The 15,480-nt window shown below is 50.2% G+C and overlaps 1 protein-coding gene across 10 annotated transcripts; it reads left to right on the top strand.

Annotated features, from left to right (window-relative positions):
- Positions 1 to 4,665: 4,665 nt before the first annotated feature.
- Positions 4,666 to 15,457, top strand: SLAMF8 (SLAM family member 8). Of its 10 annotated transcripts, none has more exons than XM_030936340.1 (6): positions 4,666 to 4,954; positions 7,895 to 8,221; positions 10,866 to 11,171; positions 11,252 to 11,359; positions 14,639 to 14,764; positions 15,050 to 15,457. In XM_030936340.1, exons 1-6 carry the CDS (start codon positions 4,915 to 4,917, stop codon positions 15,274 to 15,276), a joined length of 1,134 nt encoding a protein of 377 aa, XP_030792200.1. In that variant the 5' UTR covers positions 4,666 to 4,914; the 3' UTR covers positions 15,277 to 15,457. The 10 variants fall into 10 exon arrangements, with proteins under 10 accessions (XP_030792200.1, XP_030792199.1, XP_030792198.1 ...); XM_030936339.1 differs by having other exon boundaries at positions 11,252 to 11,374; XM_030936338.1 differs by having other exon boundaries at positions 11,252 to 11,383.
- The last annotated feature ends 23 nt before the right edge of the window (positions 15,458 to 15,480 follow it).

Below are 15,480 nucleotides of genomic sequence, written 5' to 3'. Positions count from 1 at the left end.
CCGTTTCCCCCTCTCTACCTCAAGAGAGCGCAGTGTGGTTTTGTTTCTGTTTTATGCAGGCTTCCTTCAAACCTCTGGGAAGGTGTATCTTTGCCTCAAAATCAGACAGACCTAAGCCAAAGATCCCTTCCATCCAGACTCCTGCAAGCTGTTTCATCCCACTCACTTTCTCCTCTCTCCTCATTTTCTCCCTCTCCAGCTGTGTGCACCATGCCTCTAGTTCATCTAAGACTCCACTCCCTCTACTTCTCCCCAGCAGGGCCAGGATCAGGGTGAGACAAGAGAGGCACCTCAGGCACAAAAGTTAAGGAGGCACTTAGGCTCAAAGCGGTGCCAGCGCCATCTCATGAGAAGTAAGGCCATTTCGCATCCATTTCCCATCTCCAGAGGCTCAGCAACAGTGGGCGTTTCTAAGGAGTGACAGAGACAGGCTCCTTCCAGGGTCTTCTCCCTCTAGACCAGACTTCCTGCCATGTCATGGCACTGCTGCCTAAGCTGGCTAGCCAGGGAGGGGTGCACACGGGCTCCGTTGCCCCAGGCAGCCTCTTGGTCTGTGGCTGCTCATAGCATGGTACCTGCTGACAGATTAAATGAAAGCAGACACAAAGACAGGGCTTAGGTGGGATCCTACCTTCCCCTTTCAGTCCCCATCCCACACCACCCCCTCAAAGCAGTGCCCAGAGGCCTCCCCACTCCCTAGTAACACCCTTCCTCTTTGGCTTCCACCTTTGGCTCCCAAAAAGCCTGCTAAATGCCCGCTCCTTCCAGCTGCTTTGCCTCTGCCTCCTTTCCTACCTGGCTCCCCTTCTCTCTCAGCTCCTCAGGCACCCCACCTTTCTTTCCCTTCTCCATCTTTCCTCCTGGGAGAAGTGTGGCCCCATTCTGCCTGCAGGCACAAAGCTTCACCCAAATTCCACCCCGCCCTGGAACTCCACATCAAGTGGTTCAGGGTTAATGGTCAAGTTCAGGCAGCTTATGTGACCTTGGTCAACACCTGCTCCCTCACTCCCAGCCCGAAGTGAAGGTGGGCTAATGGTGGGTGCAGGCTGTTCCACATGGCAGATGGAGCTACTATGCCTGCCTCGGCGACCAACGCAGCAGATGCAGCTGAGAAAGGCCCCAGGGAATGGAGTCGCAGCACTGGCTGCCAGCTGCTCTCTTAATTAAGGAATGTGGGGAGTGGCCCCTTTGAACTCACCAGCTAATTTACTCCTGTGCACTCCCCTCTGTGGCTGGGTAATTAATATGGTGTGAACCAGTGATTAGCAAGTAGAGAGAACCTGCCTGCCACAGGCTTAACCCTTCCCTGCTTCTGGAAAGAATCACCACCTTCTTAGTTCATCTTTCTCCAGTGGTCACATGGGCAGTGAGTTTTTCCCTTTGGGGAGGTGGAATATTTTTCAGTCTTCACTCCACCTCCTCCTACCCCCTTTCTCAGCTTCCCCAAAACTCCCCTCAAGGAAAAGGGCTTCAGGTGGGGGAAGGACTGCAATTCATTCCTTGCTTGGATGGACAACTATGGGTGACCAGCTCTGCTTAGTGGCAATGTAACTGCCCACTGCCTTCTCCAAAGGAATTCAGGATCTGGCTCCACGTTGACCCCATACCTGCATCCCACAGCCCTCCCAGTCCTAGGCTTTGACATTTTAGAATCATTCAATCCAATCCCCAACAGATGCCTGGAGGGCTTTGCCTCATCGAAAGCCTGTCCTTGGCAATATACAGGGTGCAGAAATGAAGGAGATCCCTCCCCTCATGGAGCTCCCAGTCTGCGAGCAGAGAGTCAGAACAGGGGACTGCCCAGCCTGAAACATGCCTTTATCTGATTTACCCAGGTTTCCCTGCTTCCCTCTCCCTGGCCATTTAGTAGCAACAGTTAGTATTTGAGTGCTAACTGCACCCGACCCCAATTTAAACCTTCACATGTGTTCATTGGCAATACTAAGAGGTAGGTATTGTTAGTGATTCCCATTTCACAGGTGAAGATACTGAAACACAGGGAAGTTACTTTGCTCAAGGTTTCACAGCCAAGATTTGAACTCAAAAAGTCTGATTCATGTTTGAGTTCTGAACTCCTGCCCTCATCTGATTGTATTCTTAAGTCTCACCTCAAATACCACCCCCTCCACAGAGCCCTCCCCAGCCCCCCACCTGCCCTGGCAGGGTCAAATCTGTCCTCTGGCTCTCACAGCCTCCAGGACGTACATCTGACATTGCTCTTGCTACACTGGTTATAATTATTGGCTTATATATCCCATCTTCTGTGAACTCCTTAAGGTCAGGGGCTAAGCTTTCATCTCTGTGTCCCTAGGTCCTGGCACCTAAGTAGATGCTCAATAAATGCCTGATGAATGAATGATGGAATTGGCAAAGGAGTCGTAAATGAGTTCCCTCCCTTGCCCTCTCCACCCCCACGCCAGGCAGCTTCCCAGTTCTGCCCTTTTCTCGGTACTCCAGACATTTCTTTCATATGCAGGCCCTTCTCCTTCTCACAGGAGAAAAGGGCAGACAATAGCTGCTGTTCAGGTTCCCCTGCCCCTTTATTCTCTCCCAACCTGCCCTGCTGCTGTCCTCCCACTCCCACTTAAAACAGGCAACAGTCCCTCCCTTCAAGCAGCGCTTCCGGAGCGTTCCCCCAGTCCACCAGCCACAGACTCACCCTGAGTGGGGGTGCTTGTTATAACCACAGATTTCTGGGCCCTAGCTCAGCCTGATGGCACCTCTGAGAATCCAAGTGCTGAACACGGTTGAGAGTCACTTGTCTCCAGAATAACTTAACCCAGTTTTCAAGGCCTCCACAATCTGCCCCCAACCTCCTTTTCCATTCTTCCCACCCAGCCCTGAAGGATTCCTGTCTGCTGTCACTTGTCCTCTGTGGAGCCTACTTGGTATTTTCCCACGGCCACATCCCTGCACGCTGTGCTCTCCCCTCCTACCCAGAGCCCACCCCCAACCTCTGGCTCTCTCCTTTCCTCATCCTATCTAAACCATGCCCATCTTCAAGGCACAGCTCAAATTTCACCTTCTCGAGAAGCGTCCCCTGCCCAGATCCACGAAGCCCTCTTTCCCACCCACTTCTGAGGGCTGACTACCTGTTTGCACAAAGTGGTGTCTGTCTGCAGATAAGCCTTCACTTTCCCTGGTGTACCTATCTCTACATTTTGGTTGTGAGTACCTGGAGGGCAAATGCCTTATCCCAAAATCCTCCTGCTCACCACCATATGCCAGTCAGAAGGAGGAATCTTGACTCAGAACAGGATGCCCCGAAAGTGAAAACATCCAGAATAAAGTGGAAGTTGGCCCTGGGCCTCGCTAGGCTTTCAGGAGCAGATTCTTGTAAGTCAGCCTCTTTCACATGCACATGGTTGGCTAACACATGGCGACAACAGCCCCCACACAAGCCACATCTTCCTTGCTGGATCTCACTGGCCTCCCTGCATCCCAGCCTGCCTTACTGCGATCTGTCCCCCTCAGTCTAGCTAAAAATCCTTCTGTGGCCTCCTGTGGCCCTGAGAATGAGGACTAACTCTCTGCTCTGCATGCAGGCCCTCCTGAGTCAGGCCTTCTTCTCTAGGCTGGTCGCCCACAGTTATTCTTCCCTCCAGCCATCCCAAGCCAGAAGGCCTCCTTCTCAGAACTATATGCCCCATCCTATATGCCTAGTTCCTGGCTGCCCCATCCTATATGCCTAGTTCCTGGCTGAGTCCAAAGCTCAGTGTCCAGTTTGATTGACAGGTGAGAGGCTGTGCAGGGCCAGATACAATGAGCCACACTCCAGACTAGCAGGAATTTTCCTTAGGGGCAACACGTCCTCTAAAAAACTTTCCCTTACAAGAAACCAGGAAACTTGAAATGAGAAGAGAAACAGGATGAGGAGGGGGTGACTGTGGCAAAATAGACCACACTTCAAAAGTTGAGGTTTAAGTTCCAGCTCTGCACCTCTGTGACCTCTGCAGGGGGCCTAACCTCACTCTGGTTTTCACGTTTTCCCATTTCTAACTGGATAACAAGGTGATCCTCTCAGGAGTGTTGCAAGGCTTACATAAAGCCAAACGCATAGCCATGTCTAGAATGTACTCACTCACTTAACAAATACTCATGAAACATCTGTAATGTGCCGAGCACTGAGGGCAACACAGAAAGGAATAAAAGACCATGCTGGCTAAACAGTCTGTGAAGGCCAGAAAACTGTCATCAACAACACATCAAGAGTAAAGAGGGAGGTGTGAGAATGCACAGGGCACAAGGAGAGGGCCTCTCACCTGCCTGTGGTCAGGAAGCCTGGAAGGACATCCTCGCTGACTGCACAGCCACGCTCTGTTTGCAAGGATAAAAGGAGCAGCAGGCCTAGTCGGGGGAAGGGGGGAAAGTACCACACAGGGAAGTGTGAAATCAGTAGTTCTGAGAAGGAGGCCTTCTGGCTTGGGATGGTTGGAGGGAAGAATACCTGTGGGCGACCAGCCTGGAGAAGAAGGCCTGACTCAGGAGGGCCTGCATGCAGAGCAGAGAGTTAGTCCTCATTCTCAGGGCCACGGGAGGCCACAGAAGGATTTTTAGCTAGACTGAGGGGGACAGATCGCAGTAAGGCAGGCTGGGATGCAGGGAGGCCAGTGAGATCCAGCAAGGAGGATGTGGCTTGTGTGGGGGCTGTTGTCGCCATGTGTTAGCCAACCATGTGCATGTGAAAGAGGCTGACTTACAAGAATCTGCTCCTGAAAGCCTAGCGAGGCCCAGGGCCAACTTCCACTTTATTCTGGATGTTTTCACTTTTGGGGCATCCTATTCTGAGTCAAGATTCCTCCTTCTGAACATGGGACTTCCCAGAAGGACCACAGCTCCTCCCGTGCACCCACTCAGCCCGGGAGGTTCTGGATTTTGGTTGTTGAAGGAGTTTACCTGCCTCACCAGAGAAGGATGGCCATGAGGCCCCTGTGGAGTCTGCTTCTCTGGGAAGGTAAGTGGGGCAGGCAGACAGCCGGTCCTTGGAGAGCTGAAGGCCCCTCCCCAGCTGCCTTCGCCAGACATCTGGGCAGGGCTCCCTCAACCCGAGTGAGAACCCAGAAGCTGAGGGTGGGTAGGTGGGTAGGGAAGACTAGAACAAGCTCTTGGGCAACATTTTAAGCTAGGCAGATACAAAGAAATGCAGGGTCCTGGGAGGAAGAAGGTGGCAGCTTGAGGGGTATTTTTATCTGTGGGACATGAGCTGTTTTGTGGCCAAGGGCAGTAAAAATGGAGCCAGCGGAAGTCGGCTGTGAGAATGGTGAGGACCCAGCAGTGTTAGCACGCAGAAGCTCTACAGAGTTTGAGGAGAGAAGCAGAGGGCAGGACAGAGCAGTGTTCCCCACAATCAGCAGAGCGTGTTTTCAGCAGCCTGTGGGGGAGCTGAGGTCCCTCCCTGCAGGCCTTTTTAAGGGGAGGCAAGTACTAAGTAGGGATGAGAGAGGCTAAATACGGCCCACGTGGATGTGGGGGTGGCTGATGGTGGTGTGATGTTGGGATGGCTGACACACGGGGTCTCCTCCACACTGGGCGATCCCTCTATCCATCTGATGCCTGAGTTCCCTTCCTTGGTCAACAAGCAGCCAATGTGACATGGGTCAGCACTGCCAGGCCATGGATGAGGGTTTATGGGGTGCGGCAAAGATTAAGATGCCATTGTTTACATCAGAGGCTTATAGGGACTTTGGGTTGCTTTGTCTCTTTTCCCTGCCTGGGTTCCTTGCCCTGAGAGCTCCAAAGCCTGCAGATTTCTTCAACATTTCTAAACGTGTGCAGGAAATCACACCTTAACCTCAAAAAAGGCCTCGGTCTGTTTGGCTCACAAAATCTTTCAAATCATCGGACATGTGAGACAAAAATAATTTGCCTTTTTTTTTTTTTTTTGAGACTGAGTCTTGCTCTGTCGCCCAGGTTGGAGTGCAGTGGTGCATCTTGGCTCACTGTAACCTCTGCCTCCTGGGTTCAAGTGTTTCTCCTGTCTCAGCCTCCCAAGTAGCTGGGATTACAGGTCCCTGACACCACACCTGGCTAATTTTTGTGTTTTTAGTAGAGATGGGGTTTTATCATGTTGACCAGGCTGGTCTCAAACTCCTGACCTCAAATGATCCGCCCTCCTCAGCCTCCCAAAGTGCTGGAATTACAGGCATGAGCCACCACACCCAGCCCAAAAATAATTTTTCAAATGGCCCTTAATGATAAAAGATCTGTGTGACTGACCTGGTAAAGACCCCTTATTTTTCAGTGGTACTGAAGCCTGAGGGGTGGGGGGTGATGTGCAGAAGGCCACACAGCTGATCGTGGCAGCACCAGGAGCGGGTAGAAGCTAGGTCTTGGTTGACATCCAGTGCAATGCTCTTTGTGTGTTACATTCCTACTCTGAGTTGACACTGAAGCTTTCTTCAGTGTGAGAGGAGGTTGTTGGGCCTGGAGGACAGTGAGGCGGAGGAGGGACTGGAATTATCATGGCCGACTGAGCAACCATCCAGAACACAGCTCATTGACCAAACCTTCATCACCTCTTATTCTTCCCTACACCCTGTGCCAGTGACAGGCATGGGGTCAGTCCTCAGCAGGGTAGGTGATTTATTCAATACCATTTACTAGGCTTCTCCCACACTCTGTTCCTAAACAGTGGTGGGCACTGGAAGCACAATGATGGAGAGAAAGAGCTCACAGTCTAGTGGGAGACGGTGACTCACAAACAGGCAATAATAATAGAGGGATAAGGGTAGTCAGCATGGTGACCCCAGGCCACTGTGAGAACACAAGAGAGAATATGTAATCTCTCTTGGTTATATTACCTATGAGGGATAGGGGAGGTCAGAGGAGGCAGTGATGCTACAAGAGTGGGCAGAAATTAGTCAGCAAAGGAGTCAGAGGGGCATTTCAAGCAGAAGTGTCTCCTATACACCCCTGACTCAAATACAGTCCCCAAAAGCAGCATCTTGCGGTCTTGCCCCCTGTCTGTTTCTCCTCCTGTTCTGGATCACAGAGAATAATATCCAGTGGATCCCAAGGACCTGGGAGCCATCCTTGACTCCTTTTTCTCCTTCACTCCCCAGAGCTAATCTATTACCAAATCCTACTGATTACACCATCTTCATGTTTCTCAATTCCTCCCACTTCTTTCCATCCCAGTTGCTCCCTTCCTCAATTCAAGTTGCCATCACTTCTCCGTTGGACTAACGTGAACAGCCTCAGTCCTGCCCACCTCCAGTGCATTCTCCACATCTCTGCTGGAGTGATCTTTCTAACCATGCATCTAATCCTGTTACGCTCCTGCTTAAAACCCACCTGAGACCCCCCATTGCTCTACAGATAAAGCTCAAACTCCAGTATTGCTTTCAGGGCCCTACATGATCTGACTCCCACTGACACTGCAGTGTAATTTCCTACTCCTCACACAGAAAACTACTCTCAGTTCCCCGTGGCACCAACTCTCCCCCTCCAGGCCTTTGTCAGTACTATGCCCTCTGCCGGTGACACTTCCCTATCCTGCTCCAAGCCGCCCTCCGCTTGGCCTGGCTGATTCCCATTCCTCTTCAAGGCTCAGCTTAACAATTTGTTTTCTGAGCCCATCAAGGCTGGGTGAGGTCCCCTGTCACCCTACCTGTGTTCTCCCAGGGCATCCCATTTTTCCCTTCATGGTATTTAACAGAATTCATTTTAATTGCTTTCTTGAATGTCTGGCTTCCTCTGTAAGCTCCATGAATGCAGACACTGGGGTTATCTTCCATATGTTTTATCCCCGGTACCTGGCACAGTGTACCCTCAACTTGAGTGGAGGGAGTGTCAGTGGAGGGGCCCCAGTTCACCCCATAGCACCTCAGATGCATGCAAAAGAAGGATGAGGAGCGTGGGGCAGGCAGAGTGACCAGGGGCTCTGTTCTTTCAGCCCTACTTCCCATTATAGTTACCGGTGCCCAAGTGCTGAGCAAAGTTGGGGGCTCGGTGCTGCTGGTGGCAGCACGCCCTCCCGGCTTCCAAGTCCGTGAGGCTATCTGGCGATCTCTCTGGCCTTCAGAGGAGCTCCTGGCCACATTTTTCCGAGGCTCCCTGGAGACTCTGTACCACTCCCGCTTCCTGGGCCGAGCCCAGCTACACAGCAACCTCAGCCTGGAGCTCGGGCCACTGGAGTCTGGAGACAGCGGCAACTTCTCTGTGTTGATGGTGGACACAAGGGGCAAGACCTGGACCCAGACCCTCCAGCTAAAAGTGTACGGTGAGTGTGTCTAACACTGGCTGCCTGACCCTCTTCTCCCACAAAGCACCAGACAAGCATCCTGAGTCATAGCAGCCAGGGAGAGCTGGGTTCCAGAAAGCTCTGGTCTCTGACCATGTTGCTGACTCAGGGAACAGCTGCTCCCTGGTAGTCACGTCTAAGAAAATTCCTCCTGGCTGCAGCAGCCAGGCTTTGCCGTTTCACAGTGCTTGCCTGAACTCTAGCTCAGTCTTTTCTTAGCTCAGTGGCCTTAGACACAATGCTTAGCCTCCCTGGCCTTCACCTTTCTCCTTTGTAAATGGGCACTGTAATACTACCATGTAGAGTACCCACAGGGTGAAATGCAGTGGGATTTGCAGTGACATCCAAGACAGAGCCTGGCCTGTGCTTCCTCAGTTCTAAAGGATCGTCATAGACTATAAGATGTGCCACTAGTCTATGTACCACTATAAAGGGAAAAAAAAATGATGTTACATACTAAACTATGACATAATGGATTTATTTAAAAATCAAATTATAATGAAACTATGACTAAAAGTATAGAATTTACACATTTCTTACAAGGGCTTCTTAGAAAGATTTTAACTATATATGATTCATGGGTTCTCTCAGTCATTCATCATTGCAAAACAAACCATCCCAAAACTTACTGACTGAAAACAACGACGATGTTTACTTCTCATAATTCTGTGGGTTGGCAGGCCCAGCTGGGTGCAACTTCTGCTTCACATGGGTCTGCAGAGCCCTTCACACAGCTACATTCAGCACCTCAGTTGGCTGCATGGACTGGGGGCTGGGTGGACCTTGTTTCCAAACAACTCCACCTCCACCACAGCCACCTCCACCACCTTCATCATTTGTCTTCTGGTCAAGAAAAAGGGGCTTTCAGCTCTCATTTATCTACCTAATGGGTTAGAAAAGAGGCATAGGTGACCCTAAATCACTGTTTCAGTAAAACCTTAGAAATTTAGATAAAGTGGAAGAGAGGGGAGTCCAGCTTTAAGAATGGAAAGCAGAGGTAGCAGCTTGGAAGAGGGTAGTCATGAGGGAGATAAAGGCTGTAAGCAAATTGGGGAGGTGCCTTGAATTACGCCGGGCCAGCTAACTGGCTGTCCTTGGGCAAGCCATGCAGGGTGCCAATGCAGTTGCAGGTGTCTTTCTGGATGCACACAGCCCTGAGCCTCATCTTGGCAAGCAGAGTACTGGCTGTATTTCAGCACCCCCACCCCCTACCACCTGTTACCCTGTGACCCCCTTAGCCCAATGTCCTTGTGCAGTGAATAACCTACCCTACCATACAGTCAGCCCCTGGAGCCCCTCCTCCGGTCTAAGTCTCAGCTGCTGCACATGTGAAATGAGGACATTGAATGTAATAATACATGCAGCACCCACACCACTAAGCTCTAAAATGCCTTGTTCTCAGCATCTGAATTACAGATTTTAAGGAAATTGCTGTTTTATTGCTTCCAAATACATAGCGTGATTAGAACTAATTGCACGAAGCTGCCAAGCAGCCATCCTTAGGAGCTCTGCTTTGACAATAGATAAGAATGATTTGAATTAGCAGATCAGTTACTAGAAATGTCAATGGGTGTTTCTACTGTGCTTGATCGTGTTTGGAAGCAGCTTGTCCTCTTAAGTGATGTAAATATCCCCCCTGTAATCTTTGTTTATACTATTAGTGTGCCCAGCAAATCATTTCTCTTTCATATCACAAATCCCACCAGACTGAACTGGCATTAACGAGGTTTTTCTCTGCTTGACTTTGGAATGCTGTCAGAGACTGAGCTCTCCCGTTGTTACCAGAATGCTCTCCCACTGGCCTCATTTCCACTGAGACTCAGGATTTACTCATCAACCTGTATAGGAAGGGGGATCCGTGGCCTAGGACACCAGGATATCGGTTTGTTCAGTGACCAGGTATCGAGCACCCACTATTTGCCAGCACTAGACAGCTAAGGTTACTGAGCTAATAAGACAGAGACCTCACCTCTAGGCCCCTCCACAGTATTTTGCACCCTCATAATTATTTTATTAATTATTCATAATCATTTGTCAGTATTTGTCTTTCTCACCAAACTGTAAGCTCCAGAAGGCTAGGAATGTGTTTGTTTTCTTGCCTGACTTAATAAATGCTTGTCATCTCTTATTGACTGACTGACATATTGTGAGATAAATACTACAGAAAGAGATAGAGTGCTTGGAGAGCTCAGAGCCATGCCTGGGAAGGCTTCACAGTCAAGGCATTAAGCAATGTGTTCAAACCGGGCCTTGAAGGATGGGTAGGAGTTTTCTGGGAGGACAAGAAGGGAAAGGCATCTATGTGCACAGATGAACCATGTGAAAGCATGAAAGATATTTAAGAGCATGACATATTTGGGAAAACTGCAAATTAGGATGAGCAGGGAGAAGCAGCAGGAGGTACAGCTGGAGAGATGGGCATGAATCATTTCCCGAAAGGTTTTGAATATCAAGCTAAGGAATTCAGCTTCTGTCCTGTGGGCAGTGGAAAGCCAGACAAGATTTCGGAACAAGAGAGGCCTAGTCAGAGGTGGCATCTAACCCTGGGTGCATCCCAGAGCCAGAGATATGGGCCCTGCCCAGCATCCCTGGGACCCATACCTGTTGTACTTTTCTTTCCCAGATGCAGTGCCCAGGCCCGTGGTACAAGTGTTCATTGCTGTAGGAGGGGATGCTCAGCCCCCCAAAACCTGCCAGGTTTTCTTGTCCTGTTGGGCCCCCAACATCAGTGAAATAACCTATAGCTGGCGACGGGAGACAACCATGGACTTTGGTATGGAATCACACAGCCTCTTCACAGACGGACAGGTGCTGAGCATATCCCTGGGACCAGGAGACAGAGGTGTGGCCTATTCCTGCATTGTCTCCAACCCTGTCAGCTGGGACTTGGCCACAGTCACGCCCTGGGACAGCTGCCTTCATGAAGCAGGTACGGCAAGGGTCAGCAGTCAATGGTTGAGGGCTTATGAAGCATCAAGTCCACCTCTGACCCCACCCCTCCATGTTCAGCACCAGGGAAGGCCTCCTACAAAGATGTGCTGCTGGTGGCAGTGCCTGTCTCGCTGCTCCTGATGCTGGTTACTCTATTCTCTGCCTGGCACTGGGGCCCCTGCTCAGGTAGGAATCCTGCAGGTACAGGAGGTAGGTGGAGGAGGTGGAGTTCCTGGCGGGGAGGGCGTCTTGGACCTCCGCCTATTTAGGCTTCAGATGGTCTGCCCCTTCTTACCTCTCCCACCTCATCTCTTGGCCTTCTCTAGCTCATATCTTGGTTTCCAACCAGACTCAACTACTTGAAGTTTCTTTTGCAGTTCTCCAAATGAACTGTTCCCTCACATCCATCTGCAGACCTTTGTACATAATATTCCCTCTGCCTGGAACACACTTTCCATGATTTCCCACCCAGCCTCCCCCCTTCATGTGGCTAACTCATACTCAGTCTTCAAGGTGTGCTTGCTCCAGAAAGCCTTCCCTGACCTCCCCCACACTCAGGCTGATTAATGTCTTTTCTTTAATCTCCATTGCTTACCCCAATCAGAGAACTATTTACATTTACTTCCCCACTGAATTCTGAGCCCTTAAAAGGAGGATGCTGGGTCACCACTGGGCATGTCAGTGGTTCCTAAAACACAAGGGTTCCTGAAACATAGCTGGCATCGACAAACATTGTTGAGTGGGAGTCTAGACGACTCCCAACCCCTTCTTGCCTGAGATTTCTATAAAATGTCTCCTTAAGAGAAGCTACTCCCTGGCCAGTGGCTGATAGGGCTGCCTTCTTGAGAAGAGGAAGGAAGAGGAAACTCCGAGATCAGACCAGGTTCTAAGCTCTACATCCAGCTCAGTCCCTTCCTCTGCCCCAGGATGCCCTGCCCCTGAAAGAACTACCCGACTGACCAGGGCTCCATGGTCATTTCCATCCCAGGCTGTCGGAGCTGGCTTATCCCAAGGTGGAGAAAGGGGGTCAGCAAGGAGGAGGCACTGAGGCCTCATTATGATGGGTATGTCCTAGAAGGCAGGGTCTGGGTCCAGCCTGTAAGCACGGGGACAGGCAGTGCTGATTCCTGTTCATCCTCTCCAGCAGGGAGGAGGGCAAGAGGGATCAGCTGAGGCTGCACTCCATCTGAAAGCCCCATCTGCTGTGGGAGGGTGTGGCCCTGGCCCCTGCCCCAAGAGTCCCCAGGATTTGTGATAAGAAAATGGAAGCCAGGAATGAGCAGGGAAAAAAATAGCTTTATTGAGATATAATTCACATAGCATACAAGTCACCTATTTAAAGTATACAATTCAATGCCTTTTAGTGTATTCGCAGAGTTGTGCATCCATCTCCACAACCAATTTTAAAACAGTTCCATTACCTCCCCCAAAACCCCGTAACCCCTTAGCCATCACCTCCCAATTCCCCCATTCCTCCCACAGCACTAATCTACTTTCTGCCTCTATGCTTTTGTCTTTCCTGGACATTTCATATAAATAGAACTATACACTATGTGGCCCTTTGGCCAGGTTTTTTTCACCTAGTGTCATGTCCTCAAGGCTCGTAAAATAGCATCTTTGGCCGCTGAGAAGGGACCCAACCACCTAGGATAGTAGAAAGCTCCACGCAGGCAGTCCAGAAGCTGGTGCTGGCTCTGCCTCATGGCTTCTGTCCAGTTATTTAACTGGGTCCACCACAGGCCTAACTTTCCATACCTTCTGCAATTAAACGTACGGCATAGTTGTAGGCCAAGGTTAGACATTAGGAAGAATTTCCTATTCTTGAAGAGCCTCCCTTTCCAGGGTGTTGGAAGACCAGGAGAAATGTTCCTTTCCCTAAGGTGACCTTGGGCTAACACACTGAGGATTCAGAGGCCTGCGGGCAGGCCAAGGATGCCAAGACTCCAAACATTGGAGGGGTAACTTTCTTTCTGATGTCCTTACCAGGGAAAAAGAAAAAGGATGTCCGTGCTGACAGGGTGGGTCCAGAGACAGAGAACCCCCTTGTGCAGGATCTGCCATAAAGGACAATATGAACTGATGCCTGGACCATCAGTAACCCCACTGCACAGGCACGCGATGCTCAGGGACATAACTGGTGCCTGGAAATCACCATGGTCCTCATACCTCCCATGGGAATCCTGTCCTGCTTGGAAGGAGCAGCCTGGGCAGCCATCACACCACGAGGACAGAAAGCACCAGCACGTTTCGCATTCCCCCTTCTCTCTCCCATCTTCCCATATCCTGGCTCTTCTCTGGGCAAGATGAGCCAAGCAGAACATTCCCTCCAGGACACTGGAAGTTCTCCAGGATCCAGATCCATGGGGACATTAATAGTTCAAGGCATTCCCTCCCCCACCACTATTCATAAAGTATTAACCAACTGGCACCAAAGAATTGCCTCCAGCCTGAGTCTTAGGCTCGAAAATATATTAGATATTTGAACTGATAGAGGAACTCTGAGTCACCCATGCCAGCATCAGCTTCAGCCCCAGACCCTGCAGTTTGAGATTCTGATGCTTCCTGATGGCCAAAGCATTGCTATAAGAAAAGGTCTAGAAACAGGTGAAAGTGAGAGGTGGGGGACAGGTGTTTCTCTTTCTGGCCTAAGGACTTTCAGGTAATCAGAGTTCATGGCCCCTCAGAGGTAAATTGCAGTTGTAGACACCAAGGATGGTTGACAACCCATAGTTGAAATGGGCACTGTTTTACAGGAAACACCATATTAATAGACATCCTCACCATCTCCCTCCACTCTCACGCCTCCTGCAGGATCTGGGAGTGAGGGTGGAGAGTCTTTCCTCACACTCCAGCACAGTGACCAGGAAAAAAATATTGAATTTGCCCCAGCCAACAGGACGTTCTTGCACAACTTCAAGAAAAGCAGCTCAGCTCAGGATGAGTCTTCTTGCCTGAAACTGAGAGAGTGAAGAGCTATAAAACGCTATGCAGAAGGAACATTATGGACAGAAGGGGTATGAGGCACTCTAGAATCTGCCACATTCACTTTCAATGCAAATGCAGACCTACCTTAGTTCAAGGGGAGGGGACAAAGACCCCACCACCCAACAGGAGGACTGTAGAGGTCACTCTGACTCCATCGAACTTTTTATTGTGGCCATCTTAGGAAAATACATTCTGCCCCTGAGTGATTCTGTCTAGAAAAGCTCTGGAGTATTGATTGCTACTGGAAAAACACTTAATGAGCTAAACTTACCCTTGGGGATTATTAGCCGTTAAGGTTCACAGTTTCTCTCACCCAGGTGTAACTGGATTTTTTTGGAGCCTCACTCAAGTCTTGATAACAGAGAGGAAGGAGGTATTGAAGAAACAGGGGTGGGTTTGAAGTACTGTTTTCCCAGGGTGACTTCACTCTCCCCACCTAGGATGTCAGTCCTGTCCAAGGACCTTCCCTCTTCTCCCCAGTTCCCAGGCAATCACTTCACCTTGGACAAAGGATCAGCACAGCTGGCCTCCGGATCCACATCACCACTCCTCCACTCGATTGTTCCCAGATCCTCCCTGCCTGGCCTGCTCAGAGGTTCCCTGCTGGTAACCTGGCTTTATCAAAATCTCATCCCTTTCCCACATGCACTTCTCTCCTATCACCTTCCCCCAAGATTACCTGAACAGGGTCCATGGCCACTCAACCTGTCAGCTTGTGCTGTCCCCACCTGCCACCTACAGTCATGCCATATGCCTGGTCACTGAATCATGCAAAACTGGCCTCAGCCCCTGAAAATGAGTGAAAAGGAAAGCCCAGGATCTGACAAGGAGCCCTGGTGGGTTTCTGGGGAAAAATACAGCACTCCCCACCTTTCTTCTGTTCATCTCCAGGGCCCCACCTCAGATCAAAGCAGCTCTGGATGAGATGGGACCCGCAGCTCTCCCTCCATAAGGTGACTCTTAGCAACCTCATTTCCACAGTGGTTTGTAGTGTGGTGCACCAGGGCCTTGCTGAGCAGATCCACACTGCTCAAATAAAGTTCCCATCCTCAATGACTCACTTGTCAACTAGTGGACTAATGAACTCTCTGCCAAAAAAACACGAAGTGCTTCCGTGAGACCAATTTTGTGCTAATAAGCGTTGAGACTGATGCTTAAAAAGTCACACCACAACAAATATTGATTGAGGGTGCTGCATGTGCTGGGTACATTTCTTGGTATTTGGGAATCAGTAGTGAAGCAAAACCCTTGCCTTTGAGAGTTTATGTTCTGGATAATATAAATAAACAAGTAAGCATACATCAGATGTTGTTAGTTTCTGT

The sequence above is a fragment of the Rhinopithecus roxellana genome, chromosome 8 (assembly GCF_007565055.1).
Source record: "Rhinopithecus roxellana isolate Shanxi Qingling chromosome 8, ASM756505v1, whole genome shotgun sequence".
NCBI classification, from domain to species: Eukaryota; Metazoa; Chordata; class Mammalia; order Primates; family Cercopithecidae; genus Rhinopithecus; species Rhinopithecus roxellana.
The sequence above is the reverse complement of the archived record's forward strand: the minus strand, read 5'-3'. Positions and strand labels throughout refer to the sequence as shown.